The sequence below is a fragment of the Mauremys mutica genome, chromosome 15, assembly GCF_020497125.1.
Source record: "Mauremys mutica isolate MM-2020 ecotype Southern chromosome 15, ASM2049712v1, whole genome shotgun sequence".
Taxonomy (NCBI): domain Eukaryota; kingdom Metazoa; phylum Chordata; order Testudines; family Geoemydidae; genus Mauremys; species Mauremys mutica.
Genome location: NC_059086.1, coordinates 37,564,279 through 37,587,113, shown reverse-complemented (window position 1 = coordinate 37,587,113; position 22,835 = coordinate 37,564,279). Strand labels below are relative to the sequence as shown.

Below are 22,835 nucleotides of genomic sequence, written 5' to 3'. Positions count from 1 at the left end.
TAACCCCCCGCAGCCCTCCCCCAGGGTGGGCGAGGGGCCTCCCCCTGGTGACCTGCCCTGTAAATAAATCTATTTTTAAATGATCTAATTGGCATCCTCTGTCTCACGGGGGGGCACCGTGGGTCAGGACCCTGGCGGGGGGGGGCTGGGGGGGGGCATGAAGCGGCTGGGCAGGTTGCCTGTGCGGGGTGGGGACTGAGATGGTCGGGGCCTTGGCGGGGGGCCGGGATGAACTGGGGGGGGGAATGGCTGGAGGTTGCTGACTCCCCCCATCCCGGTCTGTCAACTCCCGGCCTCAAGTCCCTTGTCATGGCGGGGGCATGGCTGGGTCCGGGGGCCCCCAGTGCAGGGGGCAGGGGGGGAGCGCCAGGTGCCCACATCGCGGGGGGGGCAGATGTTTACGGCCGGGCCCCACAGGCCAGCAGCGGCCGGGCGAACCCCAGCCCATGGCTGGAGCTTGCAGCGGGATAACGTCAGCCTGGCACGAAGGCGTCGGCGTCCGCGGGCACGAGGAATCAGCCACCGGACCCTGCTCCGGCCCTGCCCGTTGGGCTGGGACTCTGGACGGCTCAGCGCTGGGGCCGGATGGGGGAGGGCCGTTCTCCGGTCCATGGGATACGGGGGGGTCCCCTCTGGCCTGGGGAGCTCAGACGCTGAGCCGGGCCCAGCCTGCAGCCACGCAACAGCCACGGCCACGCGGCCGGGAGCAGAACCGGGGGCCCACGGAGCCAGAGCAGCGAGCGCCCGGCTGCCCCCCTCATCTGCCCCCAGGGTCTTGCTGGGACCCCTGCCTGTTGGCCGGGGCATCTGACCCAGGGCTCAGGGAACTACCGGGCGGGGCTGGGCTGGCAGGGGCTGCAGGTCGGGAGTGAGGGGCACTGGCAGGGCTGGGGGGAACCCCAGGGCTGGGCTGGCAGGGGGCTGCAGGTCGGGAGTGAGGGGCACTGGCAGGGCTGGGGGGAACCCCAGGGCTGGGCTGGCAGGGGCTGCAGGTCGGGAGTGAGGGGCACCGGCGGAGCTGGGAGGGGGGGATCACACCCCACCCCCTCCCGAGCCAGCCAGGCCGGCTGTGAGCTGGTGCCCCCTAGAGGGGCAGGTGGCCCCCCGGCTCAGCAGGGCAAGGCGGGGCGGGGGGGGGACGGACCATCTCCTGAATGACACAGACAAAAACCCACATTTTTTTCTTCTAACTCCATGGTTTTATTCTGCAGCCTCCAGCGGCTCCATCACCTCATCCCTTGGTCCTGGGGTGTGTGTGGGGGGGGGTCGCACTTCCCTTCCCCCCACCCTGCGCCTGCCTGCGACAACTCCGTGGCAAGGCCTTGGGAAAGACGCGCCTTTGTGCTACTTCTGTGTGTACGTGGGGGGTACAGATGGGGCAGCTCCCCCTTGACACCCCAAATATAGGCCGGGGGGGTGCACGGAGGCAGGGTTTGGGGCAGTGATGCCCCAGCCCCCTTCCAAATTTTTGCATGTGTCTCCTGCCCAGGTTCGGGGCGGCCAAATGCATGTCTTGGAGGTGTCGATGTGGGGGGGCTGCTGGGGGCGTGGAGGGTCCCCTTCCACCTCCCCCAGGCTGATGGGGGGGGGGTAGAGCTCGCCAAGCAGGAGGGCGGCCGGGGGCTGTCGGTACGGCTTGAGGGTGGCCCGGCAGCCCAGTTCCCGCAGCCGCCGGCCGGCGTAGCAGGCCAGCATCACCGCACACAGGGCCACCAGCAGCGAACCCGTCACGGCTGCCAGGGCCGCACCCCCTGGCCCCCGCCCTGCTGGCCCCAGCCCCGCCGTGGTCACGTTCAGGCAGGCCTGCTGCGTGCCCGGGGATGCCGGAGCAGAGGCGGTTGCGAGGGAGGTGTCCTCGGTCGCTCGGGAGGATGCTGCGATTGCCATAGCAGATCCGGTTGCTAAGGAAGATGCAGCAGTTGCCAGAGAGGATCCGGTTGCTAGGGAGGCGGCAGTTGCTGTGGAGAAGGATCTGGTTGCTAGGGAGGCGGCGGTCGCTGTGGAGAAGGATACGGTTGCTAGGGAGGCGGCGGTCGCTGTGGAGAAGGATCTGGTTGCTAGCGAGGCGGCAGTCGCTGTGGAGAAGGATGCGGTTGCTAGGGAGGCCAGTGCTCCGGAGGATGCTGTTGCTATGGAGGAGGGCGATGCCAAGGTGGCTGGGATGGGCGTCTCCATGGCCACCAGGCTCAGGCAGGACCTTGTAGCGCGTGGCCGGCTGTAGGTGCGTCAGGTTGACCTGCCCGCTGTCCAGCGGCACCTGGGCCGTGTAGCTGAGGTGGGGGCTGTGGACGTGCACGGTGGCCGAGGCCCAGCGGGGGCCGGGGCGCTGGGGGCCAGCGAGGCCAAGGGGGGGGGGCATGGAGACTAGCCCCCCTCCAGTCCACTGCACCACCACAAAATGGGACTGGACATCCTTCGTGAGCAAGGCTGGACACCCCTGCCCCCCAGCTCACCCCGAGCCCCCGTCCCTCCACCCTGCACCCCCCAGCACCTCCAGCATCAGGGCGCGGCTGGCAGAGCCCGCCTCGTTCCACGCCACACAGGTGTACTGCCCGGCACGGGCCCCCGACCAGCTCCAGGCCACCCCCCAAGCCGGGCAGCCTCTCCCCAGCCGGCCCCAGCCAGGAGATCTCCGGGGGCGGCTCAGCACTGGCCGGGCAGCTCAGGGTGACGGAGCCGCCGGGCGCCACCACCAGCCTCTCGGGCCAGCCCTGGGGGGGTGGGGAACGCCGGGGGCAGCCCTGGCCCCCATTGCCCTGCAGCCCCTCCCGCAGCGCCCGGCCGGCTGCACCCGGCGGGGCCGCGCAGAGGGTGGCCCCGGGCTCCAGCAGCCCCAGCCGCGCCAGGCAGCCGGGCAGTGGCAGCGCAGCGGGTTGCCCCGGAGGCTGAGGGCAGCCAGGCTGGGCAGGGAAGCCAGCAGCTGGGCGGGCAGCAGCGCCAGGGCCCCGTCGGTGGCCAGCAGGAGCGCAGGGCCGTGGCCCCCCGCAAGCCGGCCGGGTGCAGATAGGGCAGCCGGGGGTTGTGGCTCAGGTCCAGCTGGGGCAGCCCGTGGAAGGCCCCCTCGGCCACCCCGGTGAGCGGCTCCAGGGTGCTCAGGCTCAGCTCCTCCAATCGCCCGCCCGCCCGCAGCTCCCCAACGGGGTCCAGGAACTTGAGCAGGGGCGGGCGGCGCAGGGCGGGCGCCGGCACCCGGGCCAGCCGGTTGCGGAAGAGCGAGGGGCTCTCCAGCTCCGCGAGCCCCTGGAAGGCCTCGGGCGGCAGGTCCCGCAGCCCCAGGCCGGCCAGCACCAATCCGGGGTTCTCGCCGATCATGAGGATCTCCAGGACCCAGCGGGGGTCCACGGCCCGCAGCCGCTTGGCACTGAGGTGCAGCCGCAGCAGCCGGTTCAGGCCGGCGAAGTAGACCAGGCGGTTGTGATTGAGGCAGCCCCCGCAGGCAGCGCTCGGGCAGCTCCTCCAGCTGGTTCTCCTCCAGGTAGAGGGTGAGGAGGCGGGGCAGGCCGGCGGTTCTGGGACAGGGCCAGCTCGGTCAGGTTGGGCAGGCGCCGGAGCTCGCCGGAGAGCCGGGCGATCTCCTTGCTCTGCAGCAGCAGGACCTGGGTGTCTGGGGCGCAGCCGGGCAGCACCCGGGTGAGCAGCAGGTCGGTGCAGTCCACCGTGCGGGCCTGGCGGTAGAGGGACTGGGGGGTGAGCCAGGGCCGGGTGTCGCAGACGCACTGCGGCGGGCAGGAGGCCAGCGGGCGGCTGGCCTGGAGCAGCATCCTCGTCCCGGGCCAGCGGGCGTCCCCCGGAGGAGAGGGCGCGGGGGGGGGGGGGTGCGGCCGGCGGAGGAGACGCTACGGGAGCTGGTGCCCCGAGGGCACCTGGGAAAGAGGGAGGGAGACATCAATGGACACCAGCATGGAGAGTCCCCCACGCCCCAGAGCGCCCAGCCCTGAGTGCCAGGGGAGAGCGCCCCTGCCCAGCCCCCCTGCTGTACCCCCCGTCCTGCTCCCTGCCCCCCAGCTCCCCTCGGTGCCCCGCCCTGCCTGCAAGGGGAGAGCACCCCCTGCCCAGCCCCCCCCAGCCCCCTCTCCACGGCACCCCCCCAGCCGAGCCCCCTGCCCCACGGTGACCCCCAGCACCCGGCCCTGCCTGCTGTTGTCGGGGGATGGGTGTGTTTCCGCCCCCGCCCAGGGTGCTGCACCCCCAATCTGTCCTTTCCAGGTGGCACGTGGGGATTTGCTGGCATAGGGGGCTGGCAGCAGCAGGGAATGCTGGGTAATTGCTGACCTACTTAAATCAATGCAAAGCACCAGCTTCCCCCCACCCCACCCCTGCTGCAAAGCACCCCCAACTCCTGGCCCCTCCCTCCAGCACCACACAGGGGAGGGGCTGACGGGGGCCTCAAGCCCAACCTGTCGCTTGTAGGGAGTGAGGGATCGGGAGTGGGGGGCACCGGCAGGGCTGGGGGGGTCATGGCTGGGCTAGGAGGGGCTGCGGGTCGGGAGTGGGGGGCACCGGCAGGGCTGGGGGGGTCATGGCTGGGCTGGCAGGGGGCTGCGGGTCAGGAGTGAGGGGCACTGGCAGGGCTGGGGGGGTTATGGCTGGGCTGGCAGGGGGCTGCGGGTCCGGAGTGAGGGGCACTGGCACGGCTGGGGGGGTCATGGCTGGGCTGGCAGGGGGCTGCGGGTTGGGAGTGGGGGGCACAGGCACGGCTGGGGGTGTCATGGCTGGGCTGGCAGGGGGCGGCGGGTCGGGAGTGGGGGGCACCAGCAGGGCTGGGGGGGTTATGGCTGGGCTGGCAGGGGGCTGCGGGTCGGGAGTGAGGGGCACTGGCACGGCTGGGGGGGTCATGGCTGGGCTGGCAGGGGGCTGCGGGTTGGGAGTGGGGGGCACCGGCAGGGCTGGGGGGGTTATGGCGGGGCTGGCAGGGGGCTGCGGGTCGGGAGTGAGGGGCACCGGCAGGGCTGGGGGGGTTATGGCGGGGCTGGCAGGGGGCTGCGGGTCGGGAGTGAGGGGCACCAGCAGGGCTGGGGGGGTTATGGCGGGGCTGGCAGGGGGCTGCGGGTCAGGAGTGAGGGGCACTGGCAGGGCTGGGGGAGACAAGGCCTAGATATTGGCTGGGTGCCAGGCATGGGGCGGGGAGGATGATTTGCTTCCAGCCTGGAGCAGCAGCAACAGAAGCCAAACGTCATGAAGGGGCGTCTAAAAATAGACCCGCTGGAGAAGGGGGGGGGTGTTTGGGATGGAGGCGCATCAGCCCTGGGCTCCCCACCCCCAGCTCTGCCGGTGCCCCTCACTCCCGACCCGCAGCCCCTGCCAGCCCAGCCCTGGGGTTCCCCCCGCCCCAGCTCTGCCCTATGGCCACATTCCCAGGCTCTGTGCTGGGGGAGGCGGGGAGCAGGAAACAGCTTAAAAACCAAAAACAAGGGATCAAAGTGAAAGTGCGGAGGTGGGAGGAGGGGGGGCTGGGAGCCAGGACTCCTGGGTTCTCTCCCCGGCTCTGGGAGGGGAGTGGGGTCTGGTGGTGAGAGCCGGGAGCCCGGACTCCTGGGTTCTCTCCCCGGCTTGGCAGGGGGAGGGGGGAGCAGTTCAGCTGAGGGTGGGGGTGGGAATCTCACACCCACAGTTGCCTGGTTTCCCCTTCCAGGATCTGACAGTTTGGAGCAGGAGGCTCATGAATATTGATGAGGCTCTTGAATAATTGAGCCAGTTCCCAGAAGCCCCTGCTCTGGGCTGACCCCATTCCTGAGGCTGCATCCGCACACCCTGGGCGGGGCACGGGGGGGGGAACAAGGGCATCTCCCTGGGTGTGCCCGGGGGCGCCCCCTGCTGGATACCCAGTGTGGGCTCCCGCCGGGGCCCAGGGCAGGGACTGGCTGGCTCAGGGGGGCACTGGCTCCCTTCTGGCCCCAGGGCGGGGGGCTCGGGGGGTGGGGACTGGGGCACCGGGCCTGTCCCCTCTAGGGGGCACCGGGTCTGGTTTGCTCCCAGATACGTTTATCGCTCGCTGGTCGGGTACGTGAATGGCCAGAGAACGGGTGTGAAGCTAGCGGGATGGGGTGCAGGGGCACAGATGCATGGGGCATAGGGCGACAGATGGGGTGTATGCGGGGGGTGGGGTGGCCTGAGGAGGCGTGTGGTAGTCCTGGGGGAATTCTGCGCCAAAGAATAAAAAATTCGGCACCAAAAAAAATATAAAAATTCTGTGCACAATATTTTAAAATTCTGCAACTTTTATTTGCAGAGGCGCCAGCCTGGCCTTGGGGAGCGGAGGCCACTGGCGGCACAGAGGTGGGAGATCCCTGTGCACCCCCCCCCACACACCCCCCCGAGACACGGACTCAGCGGTGAGGCTGCACCCAACCCTGGCACAGCGCAAGGACCGGGCCTGCCCCAGAAACACCCCAGGGCCCTGCCCCTCCGTGCCAGGTGCCGGCAGGCAGCTCAGCACGGCAGGAGCCAAGTGGGGGAGGGGATCCAGCTGTGGGTGAGAAGGTTCTGTGTGGGGCAATCTGGGTGCGGGCGGCTCAGTGGGGGATACGGGTGTGGGGTGGAGCTGGATGCACAGGGGCTGGTGGGGGGGTTCTGGGTGCGACAGTAACAGACGTGCAGGGGGGTCCGGTGAAGGTGCTTGGGGGTCTGGGTGTGGGGGGGGGCAGATGCTGGGGGAGTGGGGCTCAGTGGGGTGGGGATCCAGGTGCAGCTGGTTGGGGCTCAGTGGGGTGGGGATCCAGGTGCAAGGGGAGGGGGGCTTATCGGGGGCAGTTCTGAGTGCGGGGGGGAGGGGCTGGATGCACAGGGGTTGGGCGGATGCGGGAGCAGCTTCTCGTACCGGGATCCATCCCCCGCAGCTGAGGAGCGACGGTGGAGGAAGCGAGTGAGTGTGTGTGTGTGGGGGGGGGGGCGGGTTGCAGAGCTTCCTACAGCCAGGGGAGAAATCTGGGGGTGGGTCTGACCCAGCCCCGGTCCCGGATGCCGTGCAGGGGAGGAGGACGTCCTGGCCTCCCCAGACCGGCTGGGACTAGCAGCTGAGCCCGGCGCAGGGTAGGCGCTGGGTCTTCCCCAGTCCCGCCCTGCCCCATAGTGATTTACCTCCCTGCCAGCTGCCCTGGGCCCCCGGAATGGACTGCTGGGGAGGGTCACGTGACTGCTCTTGTGGTTTCCCTTTGCTTCCCTGTCAGAAAGTCATTGTTCTGTGGGGAAGCAAAGAAATCTGCAGGGGACATAAATTCTGTGCATGGGAAGTGGTGCAGAATTCCCCCAGGAATAGTGTGGGGATGGAGGGATAGATAGAGGGTGTGTTTGGGGATAGATAGATAGATAGATAGATGGGATTATTAGGATGGATGGATGGATGGATGGATAGATACATGAGGTAGATGGGATGGATGGATGGGTAGACAGAGGGGTTGTATCTGGGGGCAGATGGATAGCGGGATTAGTGGGATAGGTAGATAGATATAGAGGGGGTTATTGGGATGGATGGATGGGTAGACAGAGGGGTTTTATCTGGGGCAGATGGATGGGTGGGGTTAGCAGTTAGGTAGATAGATAAAGAGGGGGGTTGGGGATGGATGGGTGGATGGGTGGGTAGATGGGGATGGATGGGTGGGGTTAGCGGGTAGGTAGGTAGATAGAGAGGGTTTTTTGGGATGAGTGGGTGGTAGATGGGGATGGATGGGTGGGTAGATGGGATGGGTGGGTGGGGTTAGCAGGTAGGTAGGTAGATAGAGAGGGTTTTTTTTGGGATGGATGAGTGGGTGGGTAGATACATGGGGTAGATGGGGATGGATGGATGGGTGGGGTTAGCAGGTAGGTAGGTAGATAGAGAGGGGTTTTTGGGATGAGTGGGTGGGTAGATGGGGATGGATGGGTGGGTAGATGGGGATGGGTGGGAGGGGTTAGCAGGTAGGTAGGTAGATAGAGAGGGTTTTTTTTGGTTGGGTTGAGTCGGTGGGTAGGGTGGGATGTATGGATGGATGGGGGGGGTTAGCGGGATAGGTAGATAGATAGAGAGGGGTTTTTGGGATGGATGGATGGGTAGGTAGATGGGGTAGATGGGGATGGATGGGATGGGTAGATGGGGATGGATGGATGGGTGGGGTTAGCAGGTAGGTAGGTAGATAGAGAGGGGGGGTTTGGGATGAGTGGGTGGGTAGATGGGGATGGATGGATGGATGGGTGGGGTTAGCAGGTAGGTAGGTAGATAGAGAGGGGGGGTTTGGGATGAGTGGGTGGGTAGATGGGGATGGATGGATGGATGGGTGGGTGGGTAGATGGGGATGGATGGATGGATGGGTGGGTGGGTAGATGGGGATGGATGGATGGGTGGGGTTAGCAGGTAGGTAGGTAGATAGAGAGGGGGTTTTTTGGGGATGGATGGGTGGGTGGGTGGGTGGGGTTAGCGGGATAGTTAGACAGATGCTGTCCCTGCCGTTTCATACGCTGCTATCCAGGCTTTCCCCTGGATCCGACTGACTCCAAAGGCTCCCAGGGGAGGGTTGGGAACGGAAAACAAACCCCCATCGTGGGTTCCTAGCGCGGAGCTGCCGTGTGGGGAGCTGCCGGCGAAACGGCTCTCGGGGCCCGGCTCCTTATTCTGCTCAAGTTGGAAAAGAAAAGTCCGTGGGTGCCAGCGACCCCTGGGGCAGAACCAACCAGCGATGGACAGACGCACCGGACCGGCCTCACTACACCTGCCCCTGTGGAGCGACTCATCTACTTCGCTGGGAAGAACCCAGGAGTCCTGGCTCCCAGCCCCCCACCGTCACCCACTGACTCAAACTTCCTCTTTGGGGTTTGTCCTGATCACTCACAGACGGATGGACGGACAGAGAGGTGGCCGGACAGGTGGATGGGCACGTGGTGGATGGACACGTGGTGGGTGGACAGACAGACAGGTGGGTGCTGGGCAGATAGATGGACGGATGGACAGACGGGTGATGGACGGACAGGTGGATGGACACGTGGTGGGTGGACAGAAGGATGGATGGACGGACAGACAGGTGGGTGCTGGGCAGATAGATGGACGGGTGGACAGACGGATGGACGGAACAGGTGGATGGACACGTGGTGGGTGGACAGAAGGATGGATGGACGGACAGACAGGTGGGTGCTGGGCAGATAGATGGACGAGTGGACAGACGGGTGATGGACGGACAGGTGGATGGACACGTGGTGGGTGGACAGACAGACAGGTGGGTGCTGGACAGATAGATGGACGGGTGGACAGACGGGTGATGGACGGACAGGTGGATGGACACGTGGTGGGTGGACAGACAGACAGGTGGGTGCTGGACAGATAGATGGACGGACGGACAGATGGGTGATGGACGGACAGGTGGATGGACACGTGGTGGGTGGACAGAAGGATGGATGGACGGACAGACAGGTGGGTGCTGGACAGATAGACGGATGGACGGACAGACGGATGGACGGGTGGACAGACGGGTGATGGACGGACAGGTGGATGGGCACGTGGTGGGTGGACGGACAGACAGGTGGGTGCTGGACAGATAGATGGACGGGTGGACAGACGGGTGATGGACGGACAGGTGGATGGGCACGTGGTGGGTGGACAGACAGACAGGTGGGTGCTGGACAGATAGATGGACGGGTGGACAGACGGGTGATGGACGGACAGGTGGATGGACACGTGGTGGGTGGACAGACGGACAGACGGGTGCTGGACAGACAGGCGGATGGAGGGACAGGCCAGGCGGCCATCGGGGCGGGCAGGGGGCGCAGGGGGGACCCCGGGAGGCGGCCCCGCCCCCCACCCCACCTGGCGCTCGGGCCGCCCCGGCTCCCACTCGCCTCTCGGAGTCCCGGCACCAGCTGCTGGGGGTGGGGAGGAAACAGCCTAATCACGCCCCCCCGGATGACGGACAGGCGGCTCCGGCCAATGGGGGGCGAGGGGCCACCCACAAGGAGACCACATCGCAAGGGGGAGGGGCGGTGACGTCATGGGGGATCGACTCAGCCCTTGGCGGGTGACAAGACTGGGGAGGGGGAGCCCGGACTCCTGGGTTCTCTGCCCGGCTCTGGGAGGGGGGGGGCTGGGAGCCCGGACTCCTGGGTTCTCTGCCCGGCTCTGGGAGGGGGGTCTAGAGGTTAGAGGGGGGGGCTGGGATCCCGGACTCCTGGGTTCTCTGTCCGGCTCTGGGAGGGGAGGGGGGTCTAGTGGTTAGAGGGGGGGGCTGGGATCCCGGACTCCTGGGTTCATTCTGTCCCATCCCCTCATAGCAGGGAGGCTGTAGGAGTCACAGGGGTGACGCTGCCAGATGACTTCCAGGGGTTCACTCCCTGCTTCTCTGTCCCTGAGAGAGGGGGAGACCCCCCCCCCGCGTCTGCAGGACGGCGGCTGCAGGGCGTTAACTCTGCCGGTGCCCCTCACTCCCGACCCGCAGCCCCTGCCCCCCCAGCTCTGCCGGTGCCCCTCACTCCCGACCCGCAGCCCCTGCTAGCCCAGCCCTAGGCTCCCGCCCCCCCCCCCGTGCCCCTCGCTCCTTCCCATCTGAGCTTCCCCCCGCTTTTTAGGAACCCGTCTGCCGCAGAGGGTTTCTGGCCCTGCGTGTTTTGTGGTCAGGGGCGCCCTCCCGTGGCCGCGTGTGGGACGGTCCCGCTGCGCCTGCAGACGGACCAGGCTCGGGCCCGGGGTCTGCTGAGGCCTGGCCCCCCAGAGGGGAAAGTCCAGTGGGGGGGGGCCTAGTTGAGGAGCCCCCCCCTTGCTAAATGGTTACGGGACGAGGCCTGGGCCCGGGGAAGGGGCGGTTCGAGGAAAGCAGGATCGGGCCCAGAGCAGCCGGCGGGCCACAGACACTAACTCCCTGCGAGCCCGGAGGGACGAGCGAGTCCAGGCCTGGGGAATTCAGATCCCAGCGGCAATGCTGGGAATGGGGAGATCCGAGCGGGCGGAGGTGTCTGTCTGCAAAGAATCCCGGCCGCGGGACAATCCGCTTTAAACCCGTTAGACTACGGGCAGCGGAGTCAGATTTGCTGAAAGAGCATAAGGGGAACGGCGCGGCCTGGAGCCTGCATCCCAACCCCCTGCCTCAGCCCTGACCCCCCTCCCGCCCTCCAACCCCTCAGGGCCAGTCCAGAGCCCCCTCCTGCACCCCCAGCCCCTCATCCCCAGCCCCACCCCAGAGCCCGCACCCCCAGCTGGAGCCCTCACCCCCCTGCCACACCCCAACCCCCACCGAGCTGCAAATTCCCTAAGTGATAGAGGAAGGAGAGACCTGCCCACAAACGGCAGCGCAGAGGAGCCACATGAACAGACCTGGCCAGCAAACAAACTGCCTGAAACCCAAAGGTTCAAGTTATGACCCTCTAAAGGAAGGTGAGGAAAGGAGTCAAATCTAAGCCAGGTTAACCCTCAGTTTAAAAAAATCTAAACTTGTGTGTGTGGATTCAGTGCTGAAAGCTGAGCCAGGGGCGCAGGGGGGCTGCTTACGTGTGCGACACCCCGTCTTTTAATGCACCCAAACCCCAAGGATACCATGAAATTGAAGCCTGCGCAAAGATTTCGAAAGGCCGTTGAACACCCTGACCTCAGGAACGGATGGGCTAAATAAAAGCCAGGGCGTAACGAGAGACTTTTAATAGACTCGATGTGAATATTGAACACCGGGGATACGTTTCACGTTACTAAGCACCCCTGTGACAATGCAGAGTGTGTATGATTTGGGGAAAACACCTTTAAGGTCGTAGGGTAACGAGGCTTCTCAGCTATCACCTGTGAATAAACTTAAAGCTGAGCACAGCAGAAAAAAACATTACAAATTCGGTCTGCTGGATAAGGAGGGAAACTGAGGCACGCCACCGCCTGAATTTAATAACTGACCAGTGGGATCATTCACCCTTAAAAAGCAGAAGCCATTGCAACCTGGCCAGCCTGTAGAGGGAACACACAGGGGAGTGTGGGGTTAATCCCTCTGCTTTGCCTGCAATCAGCAAGGGTATTTGTAAGAGGAAGGGGTATTTTAAGCAAGAATCTTTCACCCCCAAAGGGGTAGAAACGGGGTCTTTTGGGCTTTCAGAAAATCAGGAAAATCTGGTACCAGCTGAAGAGCAGCCCAGAATACCACGAATCCACTGTTGCAACAAAGATTGTGTTTTGTGTTTTCGTCTTGTGTTGTTTGGCCGGTTGCCATGTGCTGCCAGGGGACTTTGGGTTTGTTCTGCATCAACATCGGAGCTTCAAACGCATTCGGCAGCGGCCCGGCTCCCCGCCCTCATGTGCGGTTTTAGCTGCCACTGGCTCTGACCGAGCGACACTAAGGACTGGTAACCATGAGATCCAGCTGCAAAACCTTTCGGGGCTGGCGGGTGTATGTGGGGGTGGGGTCTGTGTGTGTGGCTGTGAGGGGTGTGTGGTGTGTTTGTATGCATGGGGGTGTGTGTGGGCGTGGGTGTCTGGCTATGTGTCGCTGTGAGGTGTGTGTGCGCGGGGGTGTGTGTGTGGCTATGAGGTGTGTGTGCGCGCACGGATGTATGTGGCTGTGAGGTGTGGGTGTGGTGCGTGTGTGTATGTGTGTGGCTGTGAGGGGGGTGTGTGGTGTGTGGGTGTGTGTGAATGGAAGGATATGCTGATTTTTGTGCTTAAATTGTACTCCCAAGAACCGCGGTGTGTTGCCTTCTCCCCTTTAAAAAGATCCTGGGTGCTTCTTATAAGCATAACAACTGTGATGCCTACGTTCCACCAATCACATCCCTGTGGTGCCTATGTTCCATCAATCACGTCACCCCAGCACCTACGTTCCACCAATCACGTCCCCGTGGTGCCTACGTCCCACCAATCACATCCCCGTGGCACCTACGTTCCACCAATCACGTCTCCGTGGCAACTATGTTCCACCAATCACGTCCCCGTGGTGCCTACGTCCCACCAATCACGTCCCCGTGGCACCTACGTTCCACCAATCACGTCCCCGTGGCAACTATGTTCCACCAATCACGTCCCCGTGGCGCCTACATTCCACCAATCACATCACCCCAGCACCTACGTTCCACCAATCACATCCTCGTGGCGCCTACGTTCCACCAATCACGTCCCCACTGCTGCCTCGGTGGCTGACGCCACATCGCTCTGTTGCGGTGACTTTCCCGGGGCATCGCCCCCGTTGGCTGGTGCAGGGGTCCCCGATCTCGTGGGACCCAGTCGCGTCGCAGGATGAGCTAGCCCAGGCCTGCACGCGAGGGGAAAAAAGTGCCTCTTCTTCCGACCCCACGCGCCCCGGGGGCCGCCCGGGTGCTGCAGGGTGACCAGAGGTCCCGATTTTATAGGGACGGTCCCGATTTTTGGGTCTTTTTCTTATATAGGCTCCTATTCCCCCCCCCCCACCGTCCCGATTTTTCACACTTGCTGTCTGGTCACCCCAGGGTGCTGGGTCCAGGCGACGTCCGCGCTCCCCTGGACGGTGCCCGAGGCGGGGAACTGGTTGGCCATAAACAGGACTGGTGGAGCCGGATTAAGCTCTCGTCTCTTGGGCTGGCCCTTCGCCCGCTGGCTTGTTTGTTCAGCCTCCTGGCTCCACGCAGCTGCTGACTCAAGGGGTTTGGTTTCCCTGGAAGCCAGGTCCTTCCTCGTTCCTCGCTCACATGTGTCCTGTCCCCGCCGTGCCCCCGGCCGGCAGGTTTCCAGGCCAAGGTCCAGGATGCAGCCCCTGCTAGCCCAGCCCTGGCTCCCCCCAGCTCTGCCAGTGCCCCTCACTCCCGACCCGCAGCCCCTGCTCGCCCAGCCCTGGGGTTCCCCCCAGCCCTGCCAGTGCCCCTCACTCCCGACCTGCAGCCCCTGCTCGCCCAGCCCTGGGTTCCCCCAGCCCTGCCGGTGCCCCTCACTCCCCGACCCGCAGCCCCTGCTCGCCCAGCCCTGGGGTTCCCCCCAGCCCTGCCTGTGCCCCTCACTCCTGACCTGCAGCCCCTGCTCGCCCAGCCCTGGGACCCCCCAGCTCTGCCGGTGCCCCTCACTCCCGACCCGCAGCCCCCTCGTAGCTGAGCCCTGGGCTCCCCCATGGCAATCAGGGTCCAGACACCCCAAGGGGAGAACCGGGGCTGGGTGTACGCACACGTCGCGGCCGGTCTCTCACTGGCACACGGGCCGCTCGGAGCTTGTCGGCCCCCACGTGGGGGGCAGCTGTGGCCTCTCCCCATGGCGCCAGGTGGGGCTGATTGTTGACTGTAGCACCCGGCACCGCCGAGCCTAGGGCCGGGCCCCTGCCGGTGCCGGACGAGCCCGGGGGGCTGGGCTGCGCCAGGCCTGGGACAGGCCAGGCCCCCTCTCGCTGAGGGGTGCAGGGGGGGGGACTGCGGCTCTGAGCCCCTGGCACTGAGCCGGGGGGGCACCGGGTGAGGCCGCAGGTTGGGGCTCTGGGACGTTCCGTCCATGGTGGGTCCCTGCCTGCTCTCGCCTGGGCCCCCGTGGGTTCATCTCGTCCGTGCGCCGACTATTTGGTTCCCCCCCGGGGCCAGTCCCAGCGGCTCGGAGGGTGGGGCCACGCTGAGCTGATAAGGGGGGACAGGGTGTTCGCTTCTTGGGAGGGTGTCGAACTGGACGGGGGAGCCCAAGGACCCGGCAGTTATAAATATGGGGGGGCAGATGGGGGGGTCCCTGTATGGGGGGGGAGGCAGGTGGGGGGCCATGCACGGCAGGGGGAGGCAGGGGGGCCCCTGTATGGTGGGGGGAGGCAGATGGGGGGACTTTCTGTGTGCTCGGAACCACAGTGGGGCAGCATGAAATCCCCCCCAAGTTACAAGGTGGAGGGGTGACAGGCCCCCCCCCCGTTGCTGGTGATCTCTGACACCTCCCCGTGGGGAGGCAGCTGGGGGCATAGGAGACCCCCCCACACACACTTCCCCGCTGAGCCCAGGCCTGGCCGGCTCCTCGTCCCGGCCAGAGCCAGGGAGCAAAAGTCCAAGGTCCCAGCTAGGCATGGAGAGGGGCCCTCGGCCGTGGGGGGGGGGGATGGGGGTCCCCCCCCGCACTGCCCCCCAGGGAGCTGCAAGGGGATGGCTCAGGGCTGCAGAGGCTCAGGTCCCCCCCTCAACCCGCCCCCTGGCAGAGCAAATCCCAGGGGGAAGTCCTGGGGGGCGGGGGGGGGGAGTGGCTGATGGGAATTTCCTCCCCCCGCCCCACCCCCACGGCTCAGTCGCTCCCTGGTGAGCTTCTGTGCAGCCGCCGTCCGTCCGTCCGTCCGTCTGTGCCAGCCCCATGGAGGGGGCCGTGACCTCTGGCCTCTTGCTGGTGCTGTGCTGGGCTCTGGCCCCACCTGCAGGTACCGGGCTGGGGGCTGGGGGGGGGTTGTGTCTGAGCCGAGTGGGGTCCCCCCCCATCTGCCTGACCCTCCGGCTAATCAACACCCCTTCCCCCCCCCCCCCCCCCCCGCCCCTTGCAGGTGCCCAGGATGGGCTTTGCTACGAGCAATTCGGGGCCGGCAGGTGCAAGGAGCTGCTGGGCGAGGACATCTCCCAGGCTGACTGCTGCCTAAACCCCACCTACGGGTACCGGCCCCGCGCCGGGGCGCCCTGCCAGTCCTGCCGGTGAGTGCCCCCCCAGAGCCCCCCCCCCGCTGCCTAAACCCCACCTACGGGTACCGGCCCCGCGCCGGGGCGCCCTGCCAGTCCTGCCGGTGAGTGCCCCCCCAGAGCCCCCCCCCGAACCCCCCCAGAGCCCCCCCCCCCGCTGCCTGAACCCCACCTACGGGTACCGGCCCCGCGCCGGGGCGCCCTGCCCGTCCTGCCGGTGAGTGCCCCCCCAGCGCCCCCCCCGGCCCCCCCACAGCCCCCCCCCACCGCTGCCTGAACCCCACCTACGGGTACCGGCCCCGCGCCGGGGCGCCCTGCCAGTCCTGCCGGTGAGTGCCCCCCCCCAGAGTCCCCCCCCCGCTGCCTGAACCCCACCTACGGGTACCGGCCCCCGCCGGGGCGCCCTGCCAGTCCTGCCGGTGAGTGCCCCCCAGAGCCCCCCCCCGAACCTCCCCAGAGCCCCCCCCCGCTGCCTGAACCCCACCTCCGGGTACCGGCCCCGTGCCGGGGCGCCCTGCCAGTCCTGCCGGTGAGTGCCCCCCCCCAGAGCCTCTCCCCCGCTGCCTAAACCCCACCTACGGGTACCGGCCCCGCGCCGGGGCGCCCTGCCAGTCCTGCCGGTGAGTGCCCCCCCAGAGCACCTCCCCCCCTCCCTCAACCCCAACTCCTGCTACCGGCCCCGCGCCGGGGCGCCCTGCCTGTCCTGCCGGTGAGTGCCCCCCCAGAGCCCCTCCCCCGCTGCCTGAACCCCACCTACGGGTACCCGCCCCGCACCGGGGCGCCCTGCCAGCCCTGCCCTCGCCCCTAACCCCAGCCCCCCTGAACCCTCTGCCCCCCCCACAGCCAGGCCGAGTGGAGCCACTGGACGCCCTGGGGGCCCTGCTCCATGTCCTGCGGGGAGGGGGTGCAGAGACGCAGCCAGACCTGCCTGGGGCAGGGCCAGTGCTCCAACGGCCCCCGCAAGAGGTGGGAGATTCGCGCCTGCAGCCTGAAGGATTGCTGCCCCGGTGAGTCCCCCCAGCCCCCCTCCGCCAGCGCCCCACAGCGCCCCCGGGCCAGTGACCCCCTGTGCCCCACAGAGCCAGAGCCCCCTGTGCCCCACGGCGCCCTTCACAGCCAGTGCTCCCTGTGCCCCACAGTGCCCCCCATGGCCCGAGCCCCCTGTGCCCCACAGCGCCCCCCACGGCCAGAGCCCCCTGTGCCCCCCAGCGCCCCCCATGGTCCGAGCCCCCTGTGCCCCACAGCGCCCCCCATGGCCCGAGCCCCCTGTGCCCCACAGTGCCCCCCACGGCCAGTGCCCCACAGCGCCCCCCATGGCCAGAGCCCCCTGTGGCCCACAGCGCCCCCTGCTGGAGACCTCCACCCCATGCAGACAGCACCCCACGTCACCCAGCCCTGCACCCCACAGCGCCCCCTGCTGGGAGAGGCTGGGGCTGGAGTAACTGGGAGTCCCCCAGGCTTCTCCCTCTCGCTGGCAGATTCAGCACTTTCACTTCCCTCCTATGGGGGCTGGTTCCTCCCAGCCCCCCCCCCCAACAGCTGGGAGTGGAAACTTCCTGTTTCGAGCTGCAGAGAGGCCCATGGCAGTGATGGGGGCTGGGACGAGGGATCACGGGGGGGGGGGGGGCGGTTGGTCACCCCCTATCGGGGCTGGGCTCTGAGGGGTGGGCGGGGGGCAGGCAGGGTCTCTGGGGAGGGGTGTGTAGGGGGAGGGGATCTCATGGGAAGGGCAGGTGGGTGGGTGGTCTCAGGTGGGGAGGGGGGTCTCTGGAATGGGGAGGGGGCAGCCTCAGGTCCCCACCCCAATCTGCCACTGACCCTCTCCCCCCAACCCCCCACAGTGATGGGGGGCTGGTCGGCCTGGGGCCCCTGGAGCTCCTGCTCCGTGACTTGCGCCGAGGGGGTGAGGAAGCGCCTCCGTAGCTGCACCGAGCCGGCGCCCATCTGCGGGGGCTCCTGCCTCGGCCCCGGCACGGACACCCAGTCCTGCGACACCAACAAGATCTGCCCCAGTGAGTAACGGGGGGGGGGGGCGTGGGGGTCTTTTTTGACACCGTCCCACTCGACAGCCTCCCAAGCCGGCTAGGGGACGAGTGGCTCTGAAATCCACCGGGCCGCATGCGAGAAGGAGAAGTGCAGAGTGCGACGCGAGGAAAGAAATCAAACGCGAAACCACAAAGTGGGGCCTAGGCGGCCGCACGGCGGAAAAGGATCTGGGGGTCGAGCGGATCCCGACTGGAACAGGAGCCGAGCACGGGCCGCGGCTGTGGGGAAGGCTAATCTCATTCTGGGTGTGGCAATAGGAGGGTCGTTTGCGAGACGCGGGAAGTCGTGGTCTGGAGCGAAGGAGACTGAGTGGGGACCTGAGAACAGCCTTTAGCTCCGTCACGGGCTGTTCTAAGGAGGACACTGGCCAATTGCTCTCCGTGTCCGCTGAGGGCAGGACAAGAAGGAAAGGGCTGAATCTGCAGCCAGGGGGACGGAGGTTCGCTATTGGGAGAAACTTTCTCACTCTCAGGGTCGCTCAGTTCCAGAATCGGCTCCCAAGGGGGCTGTGGGACCCCGTCGTTGGAGGGGTTTAGGAAGAGGTTGGACAAACCCGTCAGGATAGTTTAGGTTGACTTGGTCCTGCCTCCGTGCAGGGGCTGGATTGGGTGACCTCCCGAGGTCCCTTCCAGCCCGACATGTCTATGATCTAATTCTATTCCATAGATGTTTGTATACTGCATTCATCATGGAGTATCTGGTTGGGTGGGTAGGGGGATGGGTGGGGGACAAGATGGATGGAGGATGGGTGGCTGGGTAGGTGGCTGGTCGGATGAGGGGGTGGGGGCAGGGATGGATGGTTGTTGGGTGGTCGGCTGGACGGACGAGAATGGGTTGTTGGGTGGAAGGATGAGTGGCTAGGTGGATGGGGTTGGGCGGGTGCATACATGGGTGGGTGGGTGGGATTGGGGAGGATGGATTGTTGGGTGCTTGGACAGAAGGATTAAGGGGTAGGTTGCGGTGGGGAGGGGGGATGGCCGGTTGGATGGATAGGAATGGGTGGGTGGGTGGGTGGATGGATGGGAGAATGGGGGTAGGGATGGATGGGTAGTTGGGTGGAGGGATAGGTTAGGGTAAGGGTGGGTGGATAGACAGCTGGATGGGGGGAATTGTGGGGGCAGGGATGGATGGGTAGATGGATGGATGGGTCTAAGGGTGAGTGGACACCTGGATGAGTGGACAGGGATGGTTGGGTGGATGATGGGACCTTATCCGCTCAGTTCCCAAGACTCAGCTCGACGCCAGGCTCATCATGGAGGTTTCTCTCCTGGCACCCAGGGGCCCGACGTTGAGCTACTGAGGCTCACAGGTGCAGGGGGGTGGGTCCAGGGTGAACCACACACCCAAAGTACAAACACATTCACCAGCTGGTAAACGCGTCCTCACACAGACGCCGCCCGCGCTCTCGGTTCTATAGCCGCTCACGCACTCCGTGATCGGCTCCTTAGGAGCCCATCCCTGGTCACGCGTTCGCCACCCGCCTGCTGTTCCCTTATCTACTAACGACACATTGACAAGGCTGCTGGGAATTCAGGCTTCGTTCTTTGTTTCGTGGCCTTGGTCAGAATAGACTCCAGCTGGGTGGGGGTGGACGGCCGGGTCGGGATGGTCCGGTGGATGGATGTGGGTGGTGGATGGATGGTAAATTGGATGGGGGGATGAGGGGGATGGGTGGGCAGGGATGGATGAATGGTTGGGTGGGTGGGGGAGCAGAGATGGATGGGTGGGGGGTGCTTGGGTGGGGGGATGGGTGGGAAGGGATGGCCCCTCCCAACACTGACACCTGATCTCTCCCTCTCTAGCTCACGGTAACTGGGGCAGCTGGGGCAATGGGGTCTCTGTTCTGCCACGTGCTCTCCGGAGGGAGCGGGGCAGAAGCCCCAGCAGCGTCGCTGGCGCGTTTGCAACAACCCCCCCCCTTCCGCCGTCCCTCCCGGACTCCCCTGCTCTGGCTCCGCCAATGAGGACCAGGCTTGCCCCGGGGTGCCCTTCTGCCCAGGTGAGAAAGCCCCTCCTGCCCCCCTCTCCTTATCCGCTCAGTTCCCAAGACTCAGCTCGACGCCAGGCTCATCATGGAGGTTTCTCTCCTGGCACCCAGGGGCCCGACATTGAGCTACTGAGGCTCACAGGTGCAGGGGGGTGGGTCCAGGGTGAACCACACACCCAAAGTACAAACACATTCACCAGCTGGTAAACGCGTCCTCACACAGATGCCGCCCGTCCTGGGGCCAGATGGGAGCCGGCGCCTCGGGCCAGGTCCCCAGGCTGACCTGTGTCTCTTTCTCCCTGACCCTGCGCCCTGCCCAGTGGACGGTGGCTGGAGCAACTGGGAGACATCCAGCCCCTGCTCGGTGACCTGTGGCCTGGGCCGGGTAACGCAGAAGCGTCTTTGTAACAACCCAGCGCCACGGCACGGCGGGAAGGCCTGTCTTGGCCTCAATACCCGGTCATATTTCTGCAACACCAAAACTCCCTGCCCAGGTAAGGGGGCAGGGACAGGCAAAGAGGACCGGCGAGGGGAGAGAGGGCAGGTGGAAGGGTGGAACAAGGGGAGGGCAGGTGGAGGGGTGGGACAAGGGGTGGAGGACTGGAGGTATAGAGGACAGGAAGAATGGATGGATCAGGAGGAGGATGAAGGGGTAGAAAAGTGGTGGGAGGCACAGAGAGATGGCGGGAGGAATGGAAAAGATGGAGGGATGAAAGTGCCGTAAAATGCTGGATGCGTGAATGGAGGGGTGCGTATGGGGATGGAGGGACGTAGAAACGGAGGAATGAATGGGTCAATGGGTGGGTGGGTGGGTGGGCTCACAGTCGTACTCTGCTGTCTCTGGGGGTCTCCCCCGCAGTGGACGGGCAGTGGTCGGAGTGGGGGGAGTGGTCCACGTGCACCCGGCCGGGTTACACCGGGAACATCAGCTGCCGGGAGATCGCGGGCCAGCAGAGGCGGACGCGGGTGTGCAAGGGACGCAGCTCCGACGGGAAGCGCTGTGAGGACAGTTATATCCATATCCGCAGCTGCTACAACATGGATCGGTGCCACCGTGAGTGTCCGAGGTGGGGCAGGCGGGTTGCTGGGCTGGAGGGCCCCGGGGGTCTGGTCTGGGGGGGGTACCAGGCTGCAGGGGCCCCTGGTTCTGACTTGGGGGGAGGGGAGGCGGGATACCAGGCCAGATGGGCTCTTGAGCTGACTGGTGTCTGTCCTGGCTCCCCAGTGGCGGGCCAGTGGTCAGACTGGAGTTCCTGGGGTCTCTGCGTCCCGCCCTGCGGGAAGAATCCCGTGAAGTCTCGGAAGCGCGTTTGCCAACCCACGTACCCCAAATTTTCGTGAGTGTGACCGGCTGGGGGTGGGGGTAGGGGGGACATACCAGGGCCTATGGGTCTGATCCAGGAGTGAAGATACCAGGGTTGGGAGGCCCCATGGGTCTGATCCAGAGGATTACAAGGTGGGAGGAGAAGGATACCAAGCGGTGGGGGCCCATGGGTCTGATCCAGAGGCCTGTGGGAGGGGGTGTTAGGGGGCTCAGCCCAGTGTTGATCTCTCTCCTCCCCCGCAGGATGGTGACCGAGAGAGTGGGGACCACCGGGCTGGTGAACGTCAGCTTCTGGGGCAAACCCTCGCCCCAGTGCGAGCCCATTGACGGGAAGGCCCTGGAGGTGGAGGAGAAGGAGCCGTGTCTCAATGTGCCACCCTGCCCGGAGGAGGAGGAGGAGGAATATGGTGAGCTGGGGGGGGATATCGAGTGGGTCAGAGTGTGTGTGTGTGTGGGAGGGGGGGGGGCTGGGAGCCAGGACTCCTGGGTTCTCTCCCCGGCTCTGGGAGGGGAGTGGGGTCTAGTGGTTAGAGCGGGGCTGGCTGGGAGCCAGGACTCCTTGGCTCTCTCCCTGGCTCTGGGAGGGGAGTGGGGTCTAGTGGTTAGAGCAGGGGAGGCTGGGAGCCAGGACTCCTGGGTTCTCTCCCTGGCTCTGGGTGGGGAGTGGGGTCTAGTGGTTAGAGTGGGGGTGGCTGGGAGCCAGGACTCCTGGGCTCTCTCCCTGGCTCTGGGTGGGGAGTGGGGTCTAGTGGTTAGAGCAGGGGGGGCTGGGAGCCAGGACTCCTGGGTTCTCTCCCCGGCTCTGGGTGGGGAGTGGGGTCTAGTGGTTAGAGTGGGGGTGGCTGGGAGCCAGGACTCCTTGGCTCTCTCCCTGGCTCTGGGTGGGGAGTGGGGTCTAGTGGTTAGAGCAGGGGGGGCTGGGAGCCAGGACTCCTGGGTTCTCTCCCCGGCTCTGGGAGGGGAGTGGAGTAAGCGCTGGGTCTCTCTGGAAGGATCTCTGTGGGGCTGGGGGTCCTGCTGAGGTTTTGCAGTCGTGAACCTGTTCTCTGCCCCCCAGATCAGCCCCTGTTATCGTTAACCCGCCTGGCCAGCCCAGACCTCAGGCCCACCGCAGGCTTCGAGTTCCTGGAGGAGCCTGATGATGTTTGAGGTGTGTGAGAAATACCAGGGAATGGGGCCTGTCCCCTCTGGGGGGCGCCGGCTCCCATCAGCCCCAGGGCAGGGACTGGCTGGCTCAGGGGGCAGGGAATGGGGCAGGGGCCTGTCCCCTCTGGGGGGCGCCGGCTCTGGTCCGGGCTGGGGACTGGCTGGTGGGGAGAGGCCTGGGGGTGTGTGTGTGTGTGTGTGTGTGTGTGTGTGTCTTTCTCTCTGGTTTAACCCTTTCACTGCCTGTTCTTCGCAGGTTGATCTGGCAGGAGCCAGGCCAAGGTGCTTCCCTGGAAGCCCCAGCCCCCTTCTGCGGAGGGGGGCTCAGGATCCCCACGACAGCAGCTCTTCCCTCCTTCCAGGGGCTCCCTATGGAAAGGCCAGAGCAGGCCCCCGCAGTTATGACCCCGACCCCCAGAAATCCCCTTTGCTGCAGGGCGTGGGAATCCATCACAATAAAGAGAGAGACTGGGCCCTGCCGGGCTGTGTGTGTGTGTGAGAGTGGGGTCTAGTGGTTAGAGTGGGTGGGGCTGGGAGCCAGGACTCCTGGGTTCTCGCCCCGGTTTTGGGAGGGGAGTGGGGTCTAGTGGTTAGAGCGGGGGGGGGGGGGAGGGCTGGGAGCCAGGACTCCTGGGTTCTCTCCCCAGTTCTGGGAGGGGAGTGGGGTCTAGTGGTTAGAGCGGGGGGTGGGGAGGGCTGGGAGCCAGGACTCCTGGGTTCTCTCCCCAGTTCTGGGAGGGGAGTGGGGTCTAGTGGTTAGAGCGGGGGGGGGGCGGGCTGGGAGCCAGGACTCCTGGGTTCTCTCCCCAGTTCTGGGAGGGG

General features: G+C 65.9%; 1 protein-coding gene across 1 annotated transcript; it reads left to right on the top strand.

Moving 5' to 3' along the window:
- Positions 1-15,196: 15,196 nt before the first annotated feature.
- LOC123350037 (complement factor properdin) lies at positions 15,197-22,486 on the top strand. The gene is made up of 12 exons (XM_044988370.1): positions 15,197-15,260; positions 15,381-15,525; positions 16,354-16,517; positions 17,352-17,522; positions 18,029-18,111; positions 19,378-19,555; positions 19,864-20,037; positions 20,403-20,597; positions 20,769-20,880; positions 21,111-21,274; positions 21,925-22,017; positions 22,270-22,486. The coding sequence occupies exons 1-11, from the start codon at positions 15,197-15,199 to the stop codon at positions 22,014-22,016; spliced, it is 1,542 nt and encodes a 513-aa protein (XP_044844305.1). The 3' UTR covers position 22,017; positions 22,270-22,486.
- Positions 22,487-22,835: the final 349 nt, after the last annotated feature.